The sequence below is a fragment of the Pyrgilauda ruficollis genome, unplaced genomic scaffold, assembly GCF_017590135.1.
Source record: "Pyrgilauda ruficollis isolate IOZ18807 unplaced genomic scaffold, ASM1759013v1 scaffold129, whole genome shotgun sequence".
NCBI classification, from domain to species: Eukaryota; Metazoa; Chordata; class Aves; order Passeriformes; family Passeridae; genus Pyrgilauda; species Pyrgilauda ruficollis.
The window spans coordinates 1,747,984-1,772,341 of NW_024511321.1; the positions used below are offsets into that span (position 1 = coordinate 1,747,984).

A 24,358-nucleotide genomic window follows, 5' to 3' on the forward strand; every position below is an offset into this window, starting at 1 on the left:
AGCAGATCTGTCTGAGTGTGCTGACACCCCACCTGCAGCCCAGCATTCCCTGCCCTTTTTGGCAAACTGTGAATCCCAAGATAGTATTTATTTATTTTGACTTCTGTTAGATGGCTTCTGCTGCTGAGAAAAAAAAAAAAAAAAAAACCCCAAAAAAAACAAAAAAAAAAAAAAAAAAACCTAAACAACAAAAACCACCAAAAAAACAAACAAACCAACCCAAAAAACAAACTACTTCAGCTCCAGTTTGGAGATCCACTTTATGGCTTGGTACCAACAGCTGTCACTGGCCCTCAGGAGCACAGGGGCCAACAGCTCCAGTGTTTAACTGACACAAAATACAGTTTATTTAGTTGTTACACCAGTGAATGCCAAGCACACATCACTGTTACTCAGATCTGACAGCACCATGTCAGGCATGACTGCCTAGAACAGGTATTTTGTTATCCATCCGTGGTTCTGCTTTGGGAGCCACTCCTGGATTGTCAGTTTTAATGTGTTAGCTTCCCACTCATGAAAGGAGATAATAAATCAGCATTCACCCCTATTTTTGGAAGATTAAATGACGTAGCCTTAACAGATAAGTGTTGTCCTGCATACTGTGTATTTTCCAAACCAGAGTTAGTGCCTAAAAAGTTGATTCCAGCTATTGTGATACTCAGGGCCTTGCTTATTGTACGTAAAGACATCTCCACAGAGTTCCTCTGGCATTGTTGTGCTGTGCTGTCTGACACTGTCCTTTGCTCACACTGAAATGTTGTCTTGTTTACTGTCTGGCACAATTAAAGAATGATTTACTGTGCACAGGACACCTGGCTCTCATTCTTGCAGCACACACAGGGGCTTTTGCTCTCCTGCCTCGGGACGCCGCTCCTGTTTTACAAAATCCATTTAAGCCCCAAATCTGAAACGGTCACCTCAAGCCCCAGAAGCTGAGGAGCCACTTCCCCAAGTGCTGAGGCCTCCAGAAGTGAGGCTTGGCCTTGGCATGCTCTGCAAACCTTCCCTGCAGCCCTGGCTGTTACTAGAAGTTGTGTTCTCCAGGAAAGCAGCAGCACTTGAAATGCAAATCCAGAGCAGAGGAAGGAAACAAAGCACTGCAGCCACAGGCAAGGTGGTGGAGCCAAACCAAGGTGCTCACCACAGCTTAACCCCCAAAACAAAGCCCTGCACTCCACAGAGCCCTCAGAGGCACCTGCAGTGATGCAAAACTACTTGAAAGTTTCTCTTCATCACTGGGAGTTCCTCATTTACACATCCTCAGGTCACTGGGTTGCAAACAGCTGATGCACTCACAAGTTTGCCTTCCAGTGCTCTTCACAAAGCTACACCAAAACCAATCAATTTAACCAAATTCCCAGAATGACCAGGCTGGGAGAGACCTTCAGTATCAATCCAAGCCAGCCCCAACAGCTCAGCTGAACCCTGGCACACATTGCCACATCCAGGCTTTGTTAAACACATATGTTTAAACTGTTGGCTCTGAGGCCAACAGTCTGATATATAGCTTAATCCTAACTTTTTATGCCTCTAAACAAAAAAAGAGCAGATATTTTACACCTTCCAGAGTGGTGTTTTATGTAACATCATTTGCCAACAAGTATCTTACTGGGAAGGCACAGATCACTAAGTTAGAACTGACTGACAAACAGCTCTGGGCCCCAAAAATCTCTCTTACATTTGGGCTTTAAAGATTGGTTAAAAAGAAAAAGATGTCACCATCATAGTAATAGAAACAGGCCAATAAATAAATTATGAGGCCAAATAAACTAATTAGAAAAACCTACAGGAGAACTAAATACACTCACAAATGACTTAAAGCTCTAAAGAGTATTCTTAATCAGAGAAAATGTTCCAGTCCACACACAGATTCCTCAAGGCATTGTCAACACCTTAATACTACTGAGTTCAGCCAAATGTAGAAACTTCAGTTTAGGTCTGGTGTCAATTTTGCACACTGCTGAAAGAGGGTGAGGAAAATTCAATTCCAAGTTTTCCACCTGAGCTTTTAAAGTTACTGCAAGGTAAAAGGGGTCACTGGTGCAAAATGAAACTGCAGCTGCTGGAGTTTAACCTATGGTGCTTAATTTACCCTATAATCAAAGTTAATTGCATAAGGAAGTGTTGCCTTTATAAACACTGCAAGTCTAGACAGAGATGATAAAACATTTCCTCTCACTGGCCACTGACCAAAAAGGAGATTCAGTCACTCACCTTGATGTAAGTGTTCTGAATTTCTACCAGTTCTTCCCCAAGCGGAACTACAATTTTTTCCACTTGTCTCTCGTGAGAATAAGGCTGAATTTCTGGAGAATCCTCAGCACACACCTCTATCTGAGCGATCAGCAAGTTGGAGATAACTTGTTGCACAGCCTGGAAAAGCCACAAAAACAAAGTAACTAAGTCCACATTTTAGCAGGGGTTACATAAAATTGTTAGAAAAAGGCACCCACTGCCTAGAAGAAAGGTCAGGAAATAGAATTGCAGACTGGCTTATCACCTTTCTGGGAAAAACCTTTTCCTAATAGCCAACCTATATTCCCCTTAACACAATACAATGACTAGGAAGAGTTTTTTGCATTAAAAAATGAAAGCCAGAACCATGGAAATCAAGGCTGGGAAGCTCAAGATGCCCACTGCCCTAAACATCATCTAAAACACCTCTGGGAAAGGTCTGGGCCTAAAATCAGGTTATGGGTTCAGTCATCAGGGCTGTTACCTCACTGAGGAATAAACTGCAGCTCAGGGGGGCTGCAAACACTTCATAAAAAGATGAATGGAAAGTGACAAGGAAAGCGACAAGGGGAGGAGAATGAGGGGCAGAACAGCTCTAAAATGGGTTATAAGAGCCATTATTCTTTGCCTTAAGCACCACAGAGCGCTCTGTGTGCGCAGACCCGCACGCTGTGACCCACAGGGCTGCACCGCAGCGCTTCACCCTTTATACGGGCGACATGGGGTTTTCAACCAGGGCCAAACCATCAGTCAGCGCTCCGAACACCTCTCACGTTTTATTTCCCCCCACACCGTGGCTTTTCACGCCTGCCAGCAATGGGCAGCAGCCGTACCTGTCATCTCCGCCATGTCCCGGGACGGGATGCCCATGACGCGGCCGCACGCCTCCATCTGCTGAGCCACCAGCGGCTTGGTGGGGGCGAGGAACAGCACCTTGCCCGAGGGGAACCAGCGGTAGAAGTTGTACATGACCACGGCGGCCACGAAAGTCTTGCCCAGCCCGGTGGGCAGGCACACGAGGGTGTTGGCCAGCAGCGCGGCGCCGGCCATGCGCTCCTGGTACGGGCGCACGGGCAGGTTGGTGGGGTAGATCCAGATGGAGCCCGCCGCCTCGCTGAAGCCCTGCGGCGGGCCGGGGTCGGCCGCGGCCGCGGCTGCCAGCAGCAGCTCGTCATCGCTGTCCCCGCCCGCGTCCCTCCGCTCGGCTCTGCCCGCGGGCGCCCGCCACACCTGCGGCAAAGTGCGCTGCCGGCCGCCGCTCATCCTGCCCCGCGCGCCGCCATCTTAGCCCTGCCTCACCGCCACCACCGCCGCCGCTTGAAACCGCCGCCGAGAGGCACGGGAGCCGCCTCCCGGCCCTCCCTCCCTCCCTCCGCCCCCGGCCGTGCCCCGGCCCTCCCCTCGCCCTGAGGCGCCCGCCGAGCCCGCGGCAGATCCCGCTGCTGCCGCCGCCGCTCCCCTCCCTCAGGGCGTGCCCCGCCGGCCCCGAGGCGGCGCCATTTTGTCCCTCCCTCGGCGCCCCTCCCCGAATTCCCGCCGGGAGCTCGGCCAGGCTGAAGGGGACGGTCGGGAAGCCGCCCTCGGAGCCTCCCCTTCTCCCAGCCCGCCCCTCTCCCCGCCTGCCGGGCGGCTCGCAGCCCTCCTCTCCGGAGGAGGAGCGGGAGGCGGGCGGGAAGATGGCGGCGGCCGCGGGCCCGGCGCAGCCCTGGAGCGCTGAGGAGCTGCGGAGCGAGGCGCTGGCCAAGAAGGAGATCATCAAATTCCTGCAGGAGCACGCGGCGCAGGCGGTAATGGCGCGGGATAATCGATCATTTGCAGCCGTCTGGGGGAGCTTTGGGTTTGGTTTTTTGTTGGTTTTATTCCCCCTCAACGCCTCGCGCGTGTCCCGCAGTTCCTGGCGGAGCACAAGCTGCTGGGGCAGGTGAAGAACGTGGCGAAGACGGCGAACAAGGAGCAGCTGATCGCGGCTTACACGCAGCTCTTCAGCACGCAGGTGAGGGCGCGGGGCCGGGGCAGGGCCGGGGCCGGGCTGGGGCAGGGCCGGGGCCGGGGCCGTGCTGGAGCGGGGCTCGGGCCGGGCCAGGGGCAGGGCTGGGTCCGGGCCGGGGCCGTGCATGCCGCTCCTCACCCTTCCCCTCGCAGCGCTTCAAGGGCACGGACGGCGCCGAGAAGGCGGCGGAGAAGGTGAAGCCGGCCAAGGCGGAGGAGGCCAAGGGGAAGGCGGTGAAGGCTGAGGAGGCCGTGGAGGAGGTTGGTGTGATGCTCTCGACTCGGGGTTTTCGCCTGGAAAGCCAGATAATCCGGGTGGCTTGTCTCGGGGTGAGGGTTAGGGGGTGGGGATCAGGGAAAGGCTCTTCCCCAGAGGCTGCTGGCACTGCCCAGGCTCCCCAGGGAATGGGCACGGCCCCGAGGCTGCCAGAGCTCCAGGAGCTGCCAGGGATGCCCAGGGTGGGATTGCTGGGGGTCTCTGCAGGGACAGGATGGTCCTTGTGGGTCCCTTCCAGCTCAGGAGATTGTGTGATCCTAAGTCTTCAAAAACCTGGTTACAAGAAGAAATCTGGTGTTTATACCCCGCCTTAACCTTCAGCTGCATTTTCCCCAAACGTTGCATCCCTGCAGTAGCATGAACACATCATTCACTAACAGTGTCTTCTTTGACGCCTTAAACTCAGTGGTTGTTCAGCCTTGGATATCTGTGACTCTTTAACCCACCACTCTGTTTTTATAACCTTAGGGGCCACCAAAGTACACAAAATCCATTTTAAAGAAGGGCGATAAAACCAACTTCCCAAAGAAGGGAGACACTGTCCACTGCTGGTACACAGGAAAGCTGCAGGATGGGACAGTCTTCGATACCAATATTCAATCAAGTAAGGTTATGGGAACGTAGATGTGCAGATAAACCCTTGGGGTTGGTTGCAAATGCTCCTAGAGGGAATGACCTGGGCTCCTCCAGCGGATGAGGGCAGGGGTTTGCCCCTGGAAGGTGTGTCTGGGAGCATTCCAGACAAACAGCTTTGTCACGGTGGTGCTGAGCTGCCCTGCAGCTCCCGGATCCTGATTTTCCATGAGCTAGCAAGGGCAGTATTTTAGGACTGGCTGGTGTCAAGTGACAGGCTGCATCCTGCCAGTGCTGGCATTCCAGGCCCGGGAATGTGGAATGCAGGGGAGATGGTGCCTAGGGAACTCCAGCACCAGCAGTGTCCTGAATTTCTCTAAATAAACACATCTTGGGACCGTTCTGTGATAAATCTTTACATGTGCAGGCACTGGAATGAGAGGGATTTGAATACTCTGGTGTGCAGTATTCCCAGCTGGAGTTTTTGTGACAGATCAGAGGGTTTGGGGCTATGGAATCGTGCAGTACTGGAAAGGCTTTCCCAGCAGTGATGTCCCACACTCAGGAACAGTATTCCAGAGTCACTGGAATACTGTCTGTAATTCCTCATACTTGTATGTCCCCTGTTGATTTTCTAGGTTCCTTAATAGGTGCATAACTTGTACAGTTAACTTGAGTAATTCAGGAATGAGCTTGTGGGGTTTGAAAGATGCTTTGGTGCAGCTTGAACATTTAATGATGTTTTTAGTGCACAGCATTAATATTTCCCTTGCAAATCTGATATGAGGCTAAAAATAGTATCAGAAGAACAGCTATTTATGTAAAGCATGATTGTGATGGCAGTTTTCTTTTCTACAGAGGTGTGGAGTGTGCTGGTGTGATGTTGAGGCAAATGAACGAAAATCTCTTTTCCAGGTTCAAAGAAGAAAAAAGCAGCCAAGCCCTTGAGTTTCAAAGTTGGTGTAGGAAAAGTGATCCGAGGTGTAAGTAAAGCACTCAGGGCTCCCTGCGCGTCCCCAGGCAGTTCCATTCTGGGGTTTATCTCTGGGGTGGGGTGCTGCTTTTGGGTTCTGCTTCTCCTGGGGGCAGATTGCAAGGGATTGCACCGGGAGGATGGAACATTCATCCTCAGTCATTCCCTCGCCAGGCAGAGCTGGAACACAGGCTCTGTTCCCTGGGATCAGCCCTGTCAGTCTGTCAGTGTCCCACAGCAGCTGAGACTGATGGCATCCCAGGGCTCCATCCATCCCTGTTTGCATTCCCTGGCCTTTACTCTGTGCCAGGCCTGAGCCCCCTTTCCATGGGGAAATTCCTGCTGTGCCCACCCTGAGCTGCCCTGGCCCAGCCTGAGGCCGTTCCCTCTGCTCCTGTCCCTGTTCCCTGGAGCACAGCCCGACCCCCCGGCTGTCCCCTCCTGGCAGGAGCTGTGCAGAGCCACAAGGGCCCCTGAGCCTCCTGTGCTCCAGGCTGGGCAGGAGAAGGTCCTGAGCTGGGAAGGGGCTGTGTCCCAGCACTGCAGGAGCAGCAGTGGCCCAGGTTTATCCCTGTGTTTATCCCGGGTTTCTGGGTGCCAGAGCCTTCCCTCAGTGGGGACAGCACCAATCCCTGGGCACTCCCTGGGAAGGGAACACTGGAGCTGGGAATGCTGATGGGGGATGTGTGTTCCCATTGCTCCCCGGTGTCATCCCAGCACAGGAGCACGGATCTGCTCTGTGGGGCTGGTGTGGGAGCAGGGAACACCCCCCTGGAGTGTTGCACAGGGCTGTGGGCATTCCTGGGAGCCCCAGGAAAAGCTGGGGGTGCAGTGGGAGCAGGGAACACCCCCCTGGAGTGTTGCACAGGGCTGTGGGCATTCCTGGGAGCCCCAGGAAAAGCTGGGGGTGCAGTGGCCGCTGTCCCAGCGCTGGCTGGAGCTACTGTGTCGTTGCAGTGGGATGAGGCCCTGCTGACCATGAGCAAAGGAGAGAAGGCCCAGCTGGAGATCGAGCCCGAGTGGGCCTATGGCAAGAAGGGACAGCCCGATGCCAAGTATCCTTCCAGGACCTCGGACTCCTCAGGGAGCCTGGGAATGCGGGGGGCAAGGAGGCGCTTTATGGACAGGGACACAGGAGAGGGGTTCCCTTGTTACTCACAACAGGCTCAGGACATTCCCACTCAGGGAGTTCAGGGCACTTCCTGGGAGTGCAATTGTCCTGTTCTTTTGGAGAATAACCCATGCAGGGGGAACCTGCTGCTGTTTTCCATCTGCATTTTTATTCCAGCTGCTTGCAAATGCTTCTGCCTGATGGGGATCCTAACCGGCGTAGGGAAACGGGCAGGGACAGAGTTACACTTGCTTCTGGGACACAGCTGAATAGGGGGTGCAGGAGTGAGCCCACAGTGTTTCATGCTGCCCCGTTTATTTTTCCCAACCTTTCTGGAGGAGAGGAAGGGATTGTTCTCCTGCGCTGGAATCCTGTGATCTGAAGGGCTGCCTGCACGCTTGTCCCCTATGACAGTGGGACAGTGTCACCTCCCCAGCCACTGCCCCACACCTGCAGACAGGGCTGGGCCAGCTCAGGGCAGAGAGGCCAGGGTGTGCTGATGAAGGTGTGTCCATGGGGCTGTCCCTGTCTCCCGACAGCTCCTGCTGGGTGGCAGCTGTGGCTGGATCCAGGGTGTCCAGCGGGTCAGGGCCATCCCAGGGACATGGGACAGGCTGGGGAGCAGCTGGGGGCTCCCTGCCCAGGGAGGGGTCACTGCAGGGGCTGTTTCCTTCCTGTTTCCTTAACGTTTGCCAACAGGATCCCACCAAATGCAAAACTCTTCTTTGAAGTGGAGCTGGTGGATATTGAATGAAGAATTCCCTGTGCTGCTGGGAATCCGTTTCTGCCAGAGCTTCCTGCTGGCGTTGCTGTAATCCTGGCTCCGGTTACAGCGGTGCCTTTGTTGAGATGAGTGCTGAGTGTTGTCCCTGCCCCGCTGCTGTAGTGACAGCCCCACCACTAAAGCAGAGTTTGTACCTGCCAGTGCCTCCCTTCTTTGTGTCTGTGCTCCCGCTGCTCCTCTGCTGGGCACTGCAGGGCCCACACCCAGCCAGGGCTCCTTCCCTCCTCTGGAGCCCAATCCCACAGCATTCCCATCCCACATCCCCACAGCATCCCTACAGCATTCCTGCTCCACAGTTCGACAGCATTCCCACCCCACAATCCCACAGCATTCCCACTCCACAGTCCCGTGGCCCCACAACCAGCCAGGGCTCCTTCCCTCCTGCAGAGCCCAGTGCCACAGCAGTGCCACTCTACAACCCCACAGCATTCCTGCCTCACAGTCCCACAGCATTCCCACTCCATTTATTTGACAGCAGCTCTGCTGGCAGAGATCAGGGTGTTGCACAGGTGTTCCCAGGTGTTCCCGTGCCACAGCCCCTCCTCTGAACACCACCAGAGCTCAACTCAGGCATTCTCTTCTCCCTGCTGGCTCGAGTGAGGCAGTCCAAGAAAGCTCAGAGCACTACGGAATTCCTCGCTTTTATTACAAAAATGGGAATGATCACTTTGATCAAAATGAAAAAAGTTTTGCTCACACCGTGTACATGAAAAACTCTAAATACAAAACTCATCCCAAACACAGTTTGTGCTTTTAAAAAAGAATGAAGGTGGTTTAATCCCTGCCCCCTCCCATCTACAGAGCCCGTGTGGCAGCTCTGCCAAGGCCCCCCATCCCAACGCAGCCGGGTCTGGAACAGCTCCCTGGCACTGGGCTGGCAGCGGGACAAGCCTTGGCTCCAGCCCTGTGCCAGGGCCAGGCAGCAGAGCAGCTCTGGGGCAGAACCAACCCAAACCCCACAGCTTCACCCCCTCAATTATGGAATCATGAGACCGACGAGAATTCCTCTGATACTCCATAAATTAGTGCAGGGAATTAAAAAAATCATTTATGGTAAATGAGAATTGTACAGAGACCATTTATCAGTTACCAGCACACGAATCTTGCTTCACACATACCCTGTGAGCAGCGGCTCGGTTCACATGCAGAGGACCAAAAGCAGGTGGCACAACAGTTCCTTCACAGCCCAAAATTAGAAAAATATATTTTTTTTTTATTCCATCTTTGTTGAAACTGCAGCACAGTGAACTCCACTCCCTCCGGGGATCAGGTTGTGTGGTAATACTGTCCGTAATTCCAGGCGTTCTGGTAGTTGTACTGGAACCAAACACAGCAGCATCAGCCACCACGTCCCTGCTGGGAGGGCCTGGGCAGCACGGCCCACGCAGCTCCCCCAGCCCCCTGTGCCAGCACAGCAGCCCTGGAGTGCAGGACAGCGGTGCCAGTCCCTCTGGAACAGCCTGGGAAAGCAGGCAGGGTGCAGGTACCACAGGGTGCTGCCACAGGACAGATCCTCATCACAACAGAATCAAAATGTCCCGAGCTGCGAGGGACCCACAGGGATCACCCAGTGCAGCACAGACCCCAGCAATCCCACCCTGGGCAGCCCTGTGCTCCTGGGGCTCTGGCAGCCTCGGGCCGTGCCCATTCCCTGGGGAGCTGTTCCAGGGCTGATTCCACCCTCTGGGGGAAGAGCTTTTCCCTGATCTCCAGCCTGACCTGCCCTGGCCCAGCTTCAAGGGCTGCCATTCCTGCAGTGCTGTGTGTGAAACTCCAGGGCATTTTTCCTGGCCTAGCACTGCACAGTCTGTGCTGGATGAGACTGATCCCACTGCCTGACTTTGGAAAGAATTCCCGACCTGGCTGCAGACAATCCCAAAGCAGGGCTAGCCAGGGGTTGTGCCCCAGTTGTACCACTGCTCTCCCAGCTCTGGGCACTCTGCACAGTCTGAACAACACTTTTCATAAAACCACTTCAAAACTTCCATGGATTTAACAACACATGGATGTGGCAACAGGGACATGGGTCAGTGGGGGCCCTGTCAGTGCTGGACTGGATGATTTTAGAGGGCTTTTCCAACCTCAACAATTCTATTCCAAGTTAAAACGCTCTGGAGGAAGAGCCCCAGAGGACAAGCTGATTTTGCTGGTGCTGTGTACCAGCAGAACCCATTCCAAGGCACTGCAGGAATTCCTGCCTGGAGACAGTCACTATCCAGGCACACAGGAAAGGGGCACCCCACGGCCAGTCTGGGCAGAACAGTTCCACACACCACAGCCCTGCTGGCCTCCCCCTGTCCCCTCCCTGTGTGACAGGACAGCCACCAAACTACTCCTGGCTCCACACAGGCACTTGCGGAGCACGCCCAGGAGGTGCCAGCACCCCAAGGAGCTGAGTTCTGTTTCCCAGGAGCTGGAAGTTTGCAGCAGCCCATACCTGGTACCAGGCGTTGTAGTTGTAGGCGGCCTGGTTGACCTGCATGTCCCCGTCCATGAGCTGCGCCGACGCCAGCCCCGCCTCCTCCGTCAGCAGCTTCTTCTCGTCCGGCTCCTCCGAGCTGCAAGGGAACACAGCCTTGTTCTGGCACCTCACAGCAACGCTGGGCAGCCTGAACTCTGCTCAGCTGGCCCAGCAGGGTGAGGGAATTGGGGTCACGGAAGGACAGTTTGGGTTGTGCTGCAGAACAGGCTGAGTTTAAAGCTGGTGCCCAAACTGAGACAGCAAAGGCACGTTCCTGTTCAGAGACTGAGTTACTTCACCAGCACTGTTTGGCTCAACTCAACTCAAAAACTCAACTCAGTAACTCAAAAACTTATTTTCCAAAATTGTTTCCATCCCTGGAAGTGTCCAAGGCCAGCATGGATGGAGCTCTGAGCAGCCTATGGAAGGTGCCCCTGTCCATGGCAGGTTTTAGGGCTTTAAGGTCCCTTCCAATGCAAACAATTCTGTGAATATTTAAGGCAGCACAGCTCTATTTAGTACACACTTCAAAGGACTAAAGTGATTGTATTCTCACATCAGTGGGTTCAAAGCTGACAAACGCCTGCACTGACTGCCTAAAGAAGCCCCCAGGGTGAGGCTGCCCCTGCCCTGCCCAGGGCAGCCGGGCTCAGTCCGTACCCGTTCTCTGCCCGCCGCTTCAGCGTCTCCTGCTCCTTCAGCAGCGCCTGGTGCTCGTCGTAGGCATCCAGGAGCCTGGGGAGAGCACAGCCAGTCAAGCCTTGCCAGTATTTGAAACAGCTGAGCAAAGCCTACTGGGAACTGTAACAACACAGCAAACTCAGTGTAATACATTCTAATGAGTAGAATATATTTCCCCACCACAAATAGGGGAAAGCCAGCTCGGTTCCATTCACAACAGCTCCAGTTCCCAACCTGCTCAACTTCCCTCGTACTTTATGCAGTTTTTATCAGGCTCCTTTATAAAGAAGTTTTCTAGAAGTGATTTGTGATTCAGCTGCTCCTTCAGAGCCTGCTGGTGATGCCACCCACAGCAGCACAGAGATGTGGGAGTCAGTATTTAAACACTGGAAATTATTCCAATCCCAAAGCAGCCTTTGCCCCTCAGCAGGGAAGAACAAGTGTGGTTAATGCAGCACAGGAGAGTCCTGGCTAAAATTCTCAAAATACTGAAATACTCCCTCATCTGCAGCATCTCACAAAACCTGCAAAACCCAGTGTACTCTGGGTGAAAAGAGCTCCTCGTACTCATTCTGTGCCTTAGGATTATTTGGGAACTGCAAAATTCCTTGTGTTTGATCTGTCTCAGTTCCCAAACTTGCACTGACTGGCTGCCATGCAGAGGCAGCAGAATTTAAGGACAGCTATTGTTAAAAACATACAAAGCAGAAAAATTGACTTGTCATTAATCCTTCTGGGTTATTTAGCTGCAAAAGGTAAATAAAAACAATAGACAATTAAGAGGAAAAATATATTGTAGCATTGAATTTAAAACTTGCATTTCTGGGGTATCCTCCTACAGAAATGCACAGTTGTTGAGAGTGCTGAACACTGAAAAATCTGACCAGGGCAGTTTTGGAAACAAGCAGCAGCTCCCAGGGAACAGAGTCTCAAAGGACACCTGTGTCACAGACCTGTCCCATTGCCCTGGGGAGCACCTCCCTTCACAGGGCTCAGCAAGGGGAAACCAACCACAGCAAAACCTGGCAGGCAGCAGAGCTCTGCTCAGTGAGGTGCTGGGCACTTCAGATAAAGGGGCAATTATCTGAAAAGAATTCCTGTATAAAAATCTATTCCTGTTTACAAATCTATTCCTGTTTAACACCAGGAGGCTGGTTTGGAAAAGCTGCTGCTCCTTACAAAGAGCTGATGGCACAAAGGAAACAATTTTACAGAAGCCACTGACCCCACCCTTTTCCCAGCACTCTCTCAGTGACCCCAGTTTGACCACTGCCCACAGGACATCTTACTTGTTCACATCAGACCCAAAATCTTCCAGGAATTCCACTTTTCTCTGTGAGAAGGTGATCCTCATTTTGATGGACAAGGCCCCATGGATGGCCTTGTCAAAGCAGCTCAGGATGTTCTCCTCGTTCTGCTTGAGGTCACCACTGTACTCCATCTCCAGCAAGTTCAGATACAGTTTGGTGTTTTCCTGTGCAAAACAGGCATTAGGAGGTGCACACCTGACCCTCAGAGCAGGCATTTAACTGTTACACACCACAATTCACCCCAGGAACACACACAATGACAGGCAATAAAGGGATTTTCCTCCCCCTGGGCTGGTTTTGTTGCACAAACACACCAGAAGTGACCAACACCACAAACCCAGGTGCTGCACTTTGCTGGCAGCATCTGAGTGCCAGATATTCCTGTGCTGACACCAAACCACCAAACACTGCCCCCACACCAATAACACTGAACACACTGAGAACGTTTAAGATTCTAAAAATTAAAATAAAGGTGCAAAGCACATTGTGCTTCTGATGGGAAAAGGGTGCAAACTTCCAGATTCCCAAGCTGGGGCCATGGCAACGTCAGTTTAGAGGGACTGCTGTCTCCATGCAGTAATGAGACATTACATCCAGTTACAACTCCTGTCATCACTGTTGCCACATTTTACAAAATGCTTCAGAAAGAGAGAAAGACACCAAGGTGTTTTGAGTGTAAGACAGCCGAGAGGGAACACATACTTTGTCCAGTTCTATGGCTTCTGACAGCACTTTTCTTGCCTTTGGCAGGTTTTTCTGCACTTTGAAGAGGTGCCTGGCGAGTTTGATGGCATAGAAGGAGGCTTCACTGATGGACTTGGCATTCCTGACAGCATCTTCCAGCAGCTGCTCCGCCTCCTCCATGTTGCCGTGCCGGCGCTCCAGGCTCACCCTGCGCAGGCGGATCATGGCCAGCCCCAGGATGCACTCCTCAAACGTCTTCAGGATCCTTCTGGCTTCATCAATGTTGCCTGCAACAGCGGGGAGATGCCTTAGGACAGGGCAGATCCCAGAGCTGCCCCAGCAGAGCCCCCCGAGAGGCAGGGCTGCCCTTACCCTGCTGCTCCTCGAAGGCTGCCCACAGCATGTGCACCATGGGCTTCTTGGGCAGGTGGATGGTGCAGGCCCTGCTGTACACGTGCCTCACGCCCTCGATGCTGTGGTTCTCCATGTATTTGGCATACTAGGGTTGGAAACAGAGCAGAGACCAGCCAGGTTAAAGCTTGTATTTGTCTCCAAGAACATGCCAGAACGATAAAATTCTTTTGTTTAAACCCATTCAGCACCTTTATGGAACCACTAGACTAGTTTCTGTAAGGAAGGACGTAGAGAGGCAACGCAGTTGGCAAATGCAGCAGTCAAATCTGGTTGCAAGCAGACCATCTCCTAATGCAACAGATATAGTTATAGATGAACAACGTTCCACAGGGTACAAGGGTTAGTCACCAGGTCAAGGTGTGCACCAGCAGAGCCGTGAGCTGCCTCCCTTACCTTGATCCAGAAGTCCTCATAGAGGGCACATGAAATGACACATCTCTCAAAGAGGACCACGACTCGCTCGTGAGTGCCATTCTCTATCTCAAACTCTAAGTACTCTTTCCAGTTTTTCAGCTGAATTTTCTCCAGAGGTTTTACATGAAAGTAAGGCCTCTTGATCTGCAAGAGTCACAGGATGCAACTGGTGATTACAAACACACCACCAAGGGGGGTCAAACAATCAACAGCCACACAACCAACGCTCAGTTCCTGCCATTTCAGTGACCAGGGCTCCAGGGACACCTCCTCATCTACTCAACCCAGGGTCATCCAGGTATGGATCGAGGGATTTACTGCAGTGACATTCCAGGCTAGAAACCTCCTTTCCTAGAGAGCTTTTGGAGTGTAAGTGCTCAGAGATGCTGTGGGAGGACCCAAGGCAGCCCGGTGTCAGTGACATTATGGACACACTGGACATTGCCCACATCCATCCACACAAGTGAAGTGCTCACTGTGGGACACCCAGCCCACAAATTCAACTCAGAATTTGGTTCAGAATCATGACAAGGAAAGACAGAGCACTGAACTGGACTTCCTATCAAATATTTACATCAATCTGGTTATAGCAAGACCACATATTTAGCACCATTGTGTTCTTATTGGTGGCTGCAAGAGGGGCTGGGTGGGACAGAGCTCAACACAGATAATTAAACATTGCTCTGTTTAAATTGAAATTGCTTTGTCTGGCATCCTGCCAGAGATCCTTTGCTTTTGCTCATCATCTTTATTGCATTTGATTATCTCTCTCCTATGCTGCAATTTCCACTCAGATCCAAACCCATACAAATCGATGAAGCACTTACAGTAATTAAGGACAATCCAATTCTTCAAAGCCACCTGAAATTTAAAGCCAATCCCTCCCTTCAGGCTCCTCACTGATCTCTGGTGTGGAACCCAACACTGTCACTCAGCTGACAGTCCCATTCCTGCTGGAAAGAGCTCTAAGGAATCCGCAGCCCTGGGTGGGATCTGTGCCCACCTCACTGTCCTTTATGGACAGGCTGAACCCTGCACGTGCAGCTCCTCCCAGCCCCTCGGTGCTCCAGAGCAGACACTGGTGGCCAGCAGCAAGGGGACACTCAGTTTCCCACACCTTTCCTGCCCAATGCCCACAGTTCAGGGTTCTCCCAAGTCCCACGGATTGGCAGCTTAAGGCTTCCCAAGGCAGGGATCTGGGACACTCTGCTCTGCTCCCTCCTGCCCGGGTCACTGGGACAGAGCTCACTGACAATGGCTCGCCGCTCTGCTCGTGAGCTCCTGGGCTGTCCAGGCACCTGGCCCAGTCCCACCCAGTGCAGTCAACCACCAGTTCTGACAGCACCAACCCAGTAAAGAGTCTCTGAAAATCTCTCCCAGCTGGGTAACACAATGGACTCTTTAGAATAAGAATTTAACTTAAAACAAGGACCATGTTTGCCAGGAAGAAAAATATAAAGACTGAGAATGAAAACCTCCCGTTGTTTTTTCAAATGGAATCCAACCTAACTCTACAGCAAAAGCTGTATATTTGCAGTGATCAAATTATTAGTTTCATTAGTTACTTTTAATACATTATAGGAGGTCCAAAACAAAAGCTACCTGATTAAGTGTGTAATGCTACAATACAAAACCACAGGAATTTCATTCTTCTCTGAGACCAGGCTTACCTTTCAAAGGGAGTCCCCTCCATCCCCTCATGTTTTTGCACCACCCCAGGGCATGAGCAGCACTAACTCCCAGGACTCACTGGCTTAGCAAACATTACAGCACCTTGCCTCTCTCCAAGCACTGCTCTGAGATCTTTACATCACCAGGTGCCTCTTCACAAGAAAAATGGCAGAGAAGTGAAACTGTTCCAACTTTGAGTCTCTGTTCAATCCCCTCCCGCAGTTTAAGTTAAAGCTGTTTCACAGAATTCCCAGCTCCCAGTCCTGCTCCCAAACCACTGCTGATGCTGTATCACACAAACCCCACCCCACTTACCGCTTCCTCAAACGTCCACCTCTTACTGACTTCATGCTCGTTGTGGTTAAATATCTCCTGATGGATCTCAATGATTCTGTGCCTCATGTTCTCTATCTCAGTGATTAGCTAGAACAGAATGTTAGAAAATGTAACACAAGCAGACACAGCATCACCTTTGTAACTGCCTCCTGTGCCAGTGACGTGCATGGGCTCTCCCTGAGCTGCCAGGGAAGGGCTGGGACTCTGCCTGATGGAGCCCTGAGCTTTAGAACACACAGCTGAACTGGTTTTTATCCTATGCTAAAGCTGATTGGAGATTAAGGATGGATTTGGATCCAAGTCAGCCCTGGTTTCAGCGTGTCTGTGTTTTCACCATCAGCAATTCCTTTGGACAGCTCCAGGCTTTCCTAGGCCTGTAACAGTTTGAACCTGCCCAGATCACTGCTGATGAGGAGCATTCTTAGACCACAGATCCCAATCTGCTGACCTGAAATAATTATATTTGTTCCTAAGGTTTTGTATGCTGCTTCTTTCATTTTCTAACTCATTTCTTTAACACCTCTGCCAGCACTGGAAGGGGCTGTCCTGTCAGCACATGAGACACAGGGCAGTGATGTGCAGGAGCTCTCTGGGCACAACTCAAGTGGCTGCAGTGGAACCCCTGCCCCAGAGAAGGACAGGGTGCCCATGACCACCCCGTGCAGGTGCCTTGGTGGGGTCAGTGATGTCCTCAGTGCTGCAGGGCACAGATATGCAGGAGTTCTCTGGGCACAGCTCAAGTGGCTGCAGTGAAACCCCTGCCCCAGAGGACAGGGTGCCCATGACCACCCCGTGCAGGTGCCTTGGCAGGGTCGGTGATGTCCTCAGTGCTGCAGGGCACTGATATGCAGGAGTTCTCTGGGCACAGCTCAAGTGGGTGCAGTGGAAGCCCTGCCCAGCCCCAGGGAAGGAAGGGCAGAGGTGCCCGTGCAGGTACCTTGGCGGGGTCGGTGATGTCCTCGGTGCCGCAGGGCAGCTCCTCCCCGTCCTCGCCGCTGTGGCCGCTGGCAGCTGCCAGCTCCCGGCGCAGCTGCACAAACTGCTCCGTGGTCAAGTGCCCACCCCGTGCAGGTACCTTGACGGGGTCGGTGATGTCCTCAGTGCTGCAGGGCACTGATATGCAGGAGTTCTCTGGGCACAGCTCAAGTGGGTGCAGTGGAAGTCCTGCCCAGCCCCAGGGAAGGAAGGGCAGAGGTGCCCGTGCAGGTACCTTGGCGGGGTCGGTGATGTCCTCGGTGCCGCAGGGCAGCTCCTCCCCGTCCTCGCCGCTGTGGCCGCTGGCAGCTGCCAGCTCCCGGCGCAGCTGCACAAACTGCTCCGTGGTCAGGAAGTCTCGGGGCAGGTTGTTCTGGATGTGCTCTTTAAACCTAACAACAACCACAAAGAGGCACTGCAAAGGGGCTGTTTCACACTGCACTGCTGCCCAACAGGGCACAACTGTAAATCCCAGGGGGTTCTGCTTTGCTTCATGGCCCCTGAGTGACACTGAGTGCTGTCAGCTCACACCCAGAACTGCCAGCACCCATCACCCTCACAAGTGCCACGTGCCAAAGGGACAGAACTCTTGCCATGGAAAAGAGATGGCAAAGGACAAAATCAGTTATAAAATAAATACTTGATTTCCCACACCAAGAGATTTGGGGAAGACTGTGTCCAATTTAACTGAGGTTGCTGCTCAAGTCTCCCTACCAGTGCAGAATTCCACTATCTAAAACTTAACCAGGATTCCTCTTTAGTCAGCTAAACTGGTGCTTCACCACACACGGGCACTGCACAAGTATTAAAGTCCAAAACTGCTCATTCTGATTTCTCAAAGACATCCTCTCTTCTTCCCCACACTTCCAAGGCCTGTCGTTATTCCACAACAAAACCTCTGAATTTCCCTAAAACCAAATTCCTCAAATGTGCATCAGTACTTTCAAACAATCAGTCCAGCTGCCTGAGTATGTAAGTAAATAACTACATAAACCTGTTCCAAGTTCTTGTGCTGAGTACCTGCACCGTTCCCATGGCATTAACTCCCTGCTTTCCCTTTACCTCTGGAAGTGATGGCTGTAGAGCTGCGTTGGGATTCCCAGGATGCGGTCATAGATGGATGTAACTTCCCTTAGGTTTCCCTGGTCATTTTCCCAGTTTATATACATTTCCCAGAGTCTGTCAGAACGGAAATCTGTCCCAGCAGCCAGCACTGCATGTTCATAGGCTCTGGAAAAGGAAAGGTTTTGCACTGGTTTCTGGATGCCAGGACCAGATCAAGGAAGGAAAGTCCTGGCTCTTATTAAAGGTTATGAGTATCCTCATTTCCTTGAAACCAGACTTATATTAATTATTTACATACTTCAGAGTGTTTTCCAGATAGCTACAGAAAGGTGTCTAGAGATTCTGAAAGCTCACACTCATTTTTTGCCTCCAGCACTTCCACAACAGAACAAATACAGGCAACAGCAAAAGCCACTGGCAGGAACAGAAGATATTAGGAAAATACAGAACCTTTGCCACTTCTGTCTTGTACAGATTCCAAACCTCCCAGTGCAGCAGTGTAACACCCAAAAGCTGTGCAGCAATTCTGCAGCTTGATTCAGATCCCATTCCAGTTCAACTAAGCCTTCTGATCAAACTCTAGCCCAACCCTTTAACCAGGTCCACTGCCAGGCACCGCGAGCAGACACATCCTAGCCCTACCCTGGAAACCCCAAGGAATTAAAATTCCAGGATTCCAAATGCTGCACTAAGTATTTTTTAACATCCAGTCTGAAGCTTTCAAGCCACAACTTTTTCCCCTTGTGCCACACTGTGCAGTCTCCTCCTTCTTACAGAATTTGGCTCCATCATCTCTTAATTTAAAAATCCTTACAGTGACACCAGGTTGTTATGATTTTGCCCCTTGTCTTAAAAACACAATAACTTGATCCCAGTGGTGTGCATGGGTATCAGGCTGCTCCCAACTCACCCCCTGATGGTACTGTTAGTTTCAGGATCAGCAGGGTCCAAGGTCTCCTTTAGGAAGTTAATATAATGTATCCAAAGATCAACACTAAGAGGAATTGCCTGAAGCCCTCGGCGATAGACCTATGAAGAGAACATGAACTGTACTTCAAATCCTTAATGGGGTCCTAAGAGAGAGGCAACACTGTGTTATCCGGTGAACCTTAGAAATACTAATTACTGGAATTTTGTTTAAATAATCTACCATTACCATTCGGGTGGAGGTTGGATAGAACATGGCAATGTTCTGATCTCCACGTGCAGAGTCTTGATCTTCAAAGCGCAGCGGTCCCTGCATTCTGACCAGGTTGTGTGGGCAGGCTTTGGGGTACAGACCATAGGGCACAGACCCATTAGAGCATCATTGACAGCGTCTGACCAAAAATGCAATAAGATGGAGCAATTGTGACCAGCAAACCAACTATTATTGTTTTGAAAATGAGTAATAAATGGAAGTGACAGAAAAGCCCTGCCCTACTTGTTAAGCTGCAGTGTAATACAGAGGCTTGCACTGCAAAGCTTGACAAACTGTAGAGGTTTAACGCACCTGCCAACAAAGAGAGAGAACATTAGCTCCAAATGCCACAGCTGTGACACGTGCAAACACGTCCCTCGAGCCCTGGCCGTGCAGGGCAGGCACTGGCAGCCCAATGACTCGCAGTGGGACAGTCATTGTTGGCTTTGGGACTGGTGGCAGTGCTGGCCCCGGGCCCTACGTACCTCGTCTGACTGCTTGACGTTGTCGTGGCGCTTCTCCAGGTCCGCGTACTTCTTCCAGTACCCATAGCAGTAGGGGTAGTGTGAGAAAAACCTGTCAAAGGCTTTCCTGGCTGCTGGCAAGTGGTTCTGTGGGAAACACAGCGAGCACAATCAGTGCTTCCCTTAGCAACAGCTTCAGGTTATTTTAAATACATTTATTAACACGGTGTTAGAAATGCCTAGTGCTATTTTGACATTGACAACCTGGGCTACTGGAAGGTGTCCCTGAACATGGCAGGGGAGTGGAACTGGATGAGCTTTTTAAGGTCACTTCCAACCCAAACCATCCTGGCATTTTATGATTAAATGGCAGCAGTGGCATGGACAGCTGCCTTAAATCAGTGTTTGTGACAGCTTGATGTCCATTTGCCACTGGAATTCCATGGCTTTAGTTTTCTTTGTTTATTTATTTCGGGCAGACTGAGGAGAAAGGGGCAGGTACTAACCTCCTGCTCTACATACTGCAGTAGATAAACCCATCCTGTGAAATCCTGCGGATTGTCCTCTACTACTTTCCAAAATTTGTCAAAATCCGGAGGGAAGTCAGCCTCGATATCTGTGGTCTGTAAGCTCTCAATGTTTGGAATTTCGCTCTCCTGCGTGTTGTCCTCGTTGAGGTCTGGGGAGCTGTCTGGGGACTGCTCCATCTCGGTGACACTCATGATCTCGGTGCTGAAGTCCATGTGCTGCTCCTCGGCCGCGCTCTCGGCGCTGGGCTCCGCGCTCTCATTGCCCACAGTTGGCTGCTCCTCCTCCGTGCTCTCCGCGTTCTCCATGGCACCGCTGTGCGACTGGATCCTGCAGGAACAGCACCTTTCAGTACCCCTGGGGCACAGCCGGCTCTGATCCGCAGCTCAGAGTGGCTCCAGGCATCCCTGTACTTCACCACAACCCCAATGACACCTGCCTCACACATCAGCCTGGTTCAACAATAAAAGGATTAACAGCAGTCTTAGATTTTCACATCTGCACATACAAATCATTGTGGGTTTCTAAAAAACTATTGCAGGGAGCTACTGAGGTATAAAAGTGAATCATTACAGTTTTCCTGTAGGAGTCCAGTGGAAGTTTACTCTAAATGAAGAATTACGTTCAAATTTCATAGAAACATTTAGGCTGGAAAAGCTGTCTGAGACCATCAGGTCCAAGCTACCCCAGCAGTGCCGGGGCCACCATGGACCCATGTCCCTAAATTCATTCAATTTTCCTAATCAGTACAAGTCAGTAAATTCTTTGTGAAATAAACAGGTGCTAAAAGGTGCCCTCAACATCAGGCTAAAGCAAAGACAAGAATTCCTGTCAGTACCAACTCAGTCCCCACTAGAGATGCTCAAACACACCCAGCAGCACCAGAGAGCTACAGAAATGCTCTGGCAGCCCCTGACCCGCAGCCCCTCACTCCCACCCACACCCAGTGCCAGGTGCTTCCTCCTGGCCCTTGGGACAGACTCCTGCTTCCTCCCACTCTTCCTTTGATGTCCCTGCCAAGAGCCACTGCCTGGCCCTGCCCTGCTGTGCCAGTGCCAGGCCAGCCTGACCTGGCTGGGTGCCACCCAGCCTCGGCTGATCCCGGCCTCCCCTCCCCTCCCAGAGCACTGAGCCGAGCCTGCTCCGTGGCCCTGGTGGCTCAGGGACCCCAGGGAACACCGCCCTGCAGGACACAACAGCTCCCAGCTGGGAGTCCAGCTGCCATGGGACGGTGCTGGGCTGACATCCTCACACGCTGCACTGCACTCTGGCTCCTCCCGTGTTCTCCTTGCGGCAGGAGGCAAATACATTTGGGATTTCAAAAAGAAAGCACAAGTCCCCACCCCAGAACTCTCCAGAGCTCTTTCACACTGAAAACCTGAAGAGACAACACCCAGACCACTGCTTTCACTTCAACAGGGACATGGAGAAGGCACCACTATATACTGGGGTGAAGTTCTTGGCAGAAAAGAAAAATCTCTCTCTCTTATCTTCAGCAGCTTCAACTCCTGGGATAACAGTTCATGTTTTCCCAGTTCACCAAGCCAAGGAACTTTGGCACAATGCTTAACAGGCTTAACTTGTGCCTGCAAGTTTTCTAATAACTGCTTTTTAAAGTATTTCTGCTCTCCATCATTAGGCAGCCACGGCTTCGAGCAGCCTGGGGTAGTGATGGGTGTCCTTGCTCACCACAGGGGGTGGAACTGGATGGGCTCTAAAGCGTCTGCCAGCCCAAACCATTCGGTGACTCCACAATTTTGAGAAAAAAACCTCATTTGTAACATTAAGTTATACATTAAGTATCAAAGAGTATCACTGTGCCTTTGCCAGTGCAACAGGCAGAGATCTGGATCACTCAAAGGCTGCTGCACTTCTGAGGGCGCCTCGTGCAGGTTCTAAAACCGAGCTGTAAGAGCAGGGAGTGGCACCAACCACAGCCCCAACACTAGAAAAAACAGTTTAAAGGCTATTTACAGCTCTAAAATTTGACCTAACAGTGACAGAGGTAACTAGTGGTGGGACGAGAGGAAATGGCTTCAAATTGCACCAGGAGAAGTTCATGTTGGATATTGGGGAAATTTCTTCACGGCAAGGCTGTCCAGCCCTGGCACAGCTGCCCAGGGCAGTGCTGGAGTCCCCATCCCTGCAGAGGATTTTTTTTTAAATCCCTGGAGGGATTTAACGTCCTGTGCACGTGGCACTTGGGGACACGGGAGAATGGCTGGACTCAATGAGCAGCCCTAACGATTCCATGGATTCTGTCATCATTAGAAATGCAGTAATTCACAACCTAAACTTATTCTGATGTTTAACAGATGTTTTCTCCCTCTAGCTGATTCAGAAGACATATTCCATCTTAAAAAAACAGCTCTCCAAACCCAGCCATCTTCAGATGAGGAGGGAAAAAAGGATGAGGGAGAAGCTGTACGGATGGGCACACAAGGTCTGAGCTTGTGAAAGCTCACAAGGATCAGGATTGGCACACGTGGCTTCAAACTGAAACCAAGTCTCTCTGACAGCTCTTCCAGCCAAACGCCTTCCAGTCTGATCCCTGGCATATCCCAAAATCTGACAGCAATCCACGGCTTAAACCAGCCAATACAACAGGCCACGAAAGTCCAGGGCTGGGGCACACCAGGGAAACTTAATTCCGGGGTTTCCACCTTAATTCTGGGGGTTTTTACCTTAATTCCAAAGGGTTTGACATCACACAGGCTAAGCAACTGAATCAGAGTATCAGACAGCTACACACACTGCTATTAAATAATTGATGCCAACATGTATTACTCAGCCTGTTACCAGCAAGAGACGGCTGTACACAAAACTGCCGCTCATAAACGTGAACGAACTATTGGGAAACAAACAGGGAAACTGCAGAGGGGCAGGAATGCGGAGCCTTATCGGAACGCTCCATTCACACCCCTGATAAGGCGCTGCTGGATCCACCCGGGGCAGGGCCGGCGCTGCCCGGGCCCAGCGCGGCTGGGCCGGGATTAGGTTTGAATCACGGAATCATTTACTGGAAAAGCCCTTCAAGGCCACCAGCTGTGCCCGATCCCCACCTCGCCGCCAGCCCAGAGCTCTGAGCGTCACGTCCAGGAATTCCTGGGACACTTCCAGGGATGGGCACTCCAACCCTCCCCGGGCAGCCCCTGCCAAGGCCCGGGCACCCTTTCCATGGGGAAACTCCTGCTGTGCCCACCCTGAGCTGCGCTGGCCCGGCCCGAGGCCGTTCCCTCTCCATCAGGGCCTCTCCGGGGCCCAGTCCGAGCAATAACGTCACAAACCGCGCGGCGCGGAGCGGAGCGGCTCCGCAAGGGCCCGTTACTCGCCCAGCGGCCGTTCAACGCGGACAACGGGGATAAAAGGATACAAAGGGGACACCGGGATACACCCCCACGGCAGAGTTCACCTCTCGAGCAAACCCGAGGCCTGGCAGCGGCCGCGGGGCCGACACGGCGCTCGGAGCGCCCCGCGCGCGGCCCGGCCCGGCCCGGCCCAGCCTCCGGACGCCTCGGCCTCCCGCCCCGGCTGTCCTTCGGCCCGGCCGCTCCCGGCCGCTGTCGGAGCGCCCCGATCTCCTCCCTTTGGCTCCGCGCCGCCGCACCCCTCGCCCCTCGCCGGTACCTGCCGGGGCCGCCACAGCCGGGGCCGCCTCAGCCGCCGCCGCCGCCTCGCCCGGGCCTCACGCACCGCGCACGCGCACAGCACCCCGCGCGCGCGCACCGCCGGCCCCCGCGCGTGCGCAACGGCCGCCCCCGGAGCCCGCCCCTTCCCGCCAAATGGCGCCGGTCCCTGAGGGGCAGAGCGGTGAGACAGAGCCCGCTACGGGAGTGAAATAAATACAGCTAAGTGTGGGAATAAATACAGCCCGGTAAAGGGAATATAATAAATACAGCCCCCTATGGAAACACATCCTAGAATGATTTGGAGAGATTCACCCAGATCCCGCTGTCGACCCAGCACTGCCACTGTAGCCCTTAAACCACTGAACCAAGTCACCCACACCACGGGCAGGCGCCCTTCCCAGCTCCGTTCAGTTCCCTGGACACGCTCCAGCCCCTCCATGTCCCTTTTAAAATGAGGGGCCCAGAGGCAATCCCAGGATTGGAGGTCACTCAGCAGTGCCAGCCCAGGGGACAGCCACTGTCCCGGCCCTGCTGCCACACTATTCCTGGTCCAGGTCAGGTGCCTTTGGCCTCTTGCCCACCTTGGCACACTTGGGCTCACGTT

The 24,358-nt window shown here is 52.5% G+C and overlaps 3 protein-coding genes and 1 non-coding gene across 8 annotated transcripts in view; 1 reads left to right on the forward strand and 3 right to left on the reverse strand.

Moving 5' to 3' along the window:
* The window catches only part of FANCM (FA complementation group M), a 57,757-nt gene extending 54,165 nt beyond the window's left edge, over window positions 1–3,592 (reverse strand). The window contains exons 1-3 of the mRNA XM_041458514.1: window positions 3,069–3,592; window positions 2,864–2,883; window positions 2,215–2,373 (exon numbers count right to left, since the gene is read on the reverse strand). Coding sequence (XP_041314448.1) covers window positions 2,215–2,373; window positions 2,864–2,883; window positions 3,069–3,498 — 609 coding nt within the window. The 5' untranslated portion in view covers window positions 3,499–3,592. The remainder of the gene's footprint in view (window positions 1–2,214; window positions 2,374–2,863; window positions 2,884–3,068) is intronic.
* A 164-nt stretch (window positions 3,593–3,756) lies between these two features.
* Window positions 3,757–8,080, forward strand: FKBP3 (FKBP prolyl isomerase 3). Its single transcript, XM_041458523.1, has 7 exons — window positions 3,757–4,022; window positions 4,127–4,228; window positions 4,378–4,485; window positions 4,970–5,105; window positions 5,990–6,057; window positions 7,005–7,102; window positions 7,858–8,080. Exons 1-7 carry the CDS (start codon window positions 3,912–3,914, stop codon window positions 7,910–7,912), a joined length of 678 nt encoding a protein of 225 aa, XP_041314457.1. The 5' UTR covers window positions 3,757–3,911; the 3' UTR covers window positions 7,913–8,080.
* Window positions 8,081–8,567: 487 nt separating this feature from the next.
* Window positions 8,568–23,816, reverse strand: PRPF39 (pre-mRNA processing factor 39). Of its 5 annotated transcripts, none has more exons than XM_041458518.1 (14): window positions 23,753–23,816; window positions 20,104–20,455; window positions 19,619–19,744; window positions 18,864–18,982; window positions 17,951–18,118; window positions 17,124–17,280; window positions 15,893–16,000; window positions 13,886–14,050; window positions 13,451–13,577; window positions 13,097–13,365; window positions 12,374–12,558; window positions 11,064–11,138; window positions 10,380–10,500; window positions 8,568–9,259 (listed from the first exon to the last, which is right to left on the reverse strand). In XM_041458518.1, exons 2-14 carry the CDS (start codon window positions 20,431–20,433, stop codon window positions 9,209–9,211), a joined length of 2,001 nt encoding a protein of 666 aa, XP_041314452.1. In that variant the 5' UTR covers window positions 20,434–20,455; window positions 23,753–23,816; the 3' UTR covers window positions 8,568–9,208. The 5 variants fall into 5 exon arrangements, with proteins under 5 accessions (XP_041314452.1, XP_041314451.1, XP_041314455.1 ...); XM_041458517.1 differs by lacking the exon at window positions 23,753–23,816 and adding an exon at window positions 23,538–23,652; XM_041458521.1 differs by lacking the exons at window positions 20,104–20,455; window positions 23,753–23,816 and adding an exon at window positions 19,110–19,272 and having other exon boundaries at window positions 19,619–19,739.
* On the reverse strand, window positions 12,933–13,018 carry LOC121348727. The gene has a single exon (XR_005954403.1). It is a non-coding gene; the product is annotated as a small nucleolar RNA SNORD127 (small nucleolar RNA).
* Window positions 23,817–24,358: the final 542 nt, after the last annotated feature.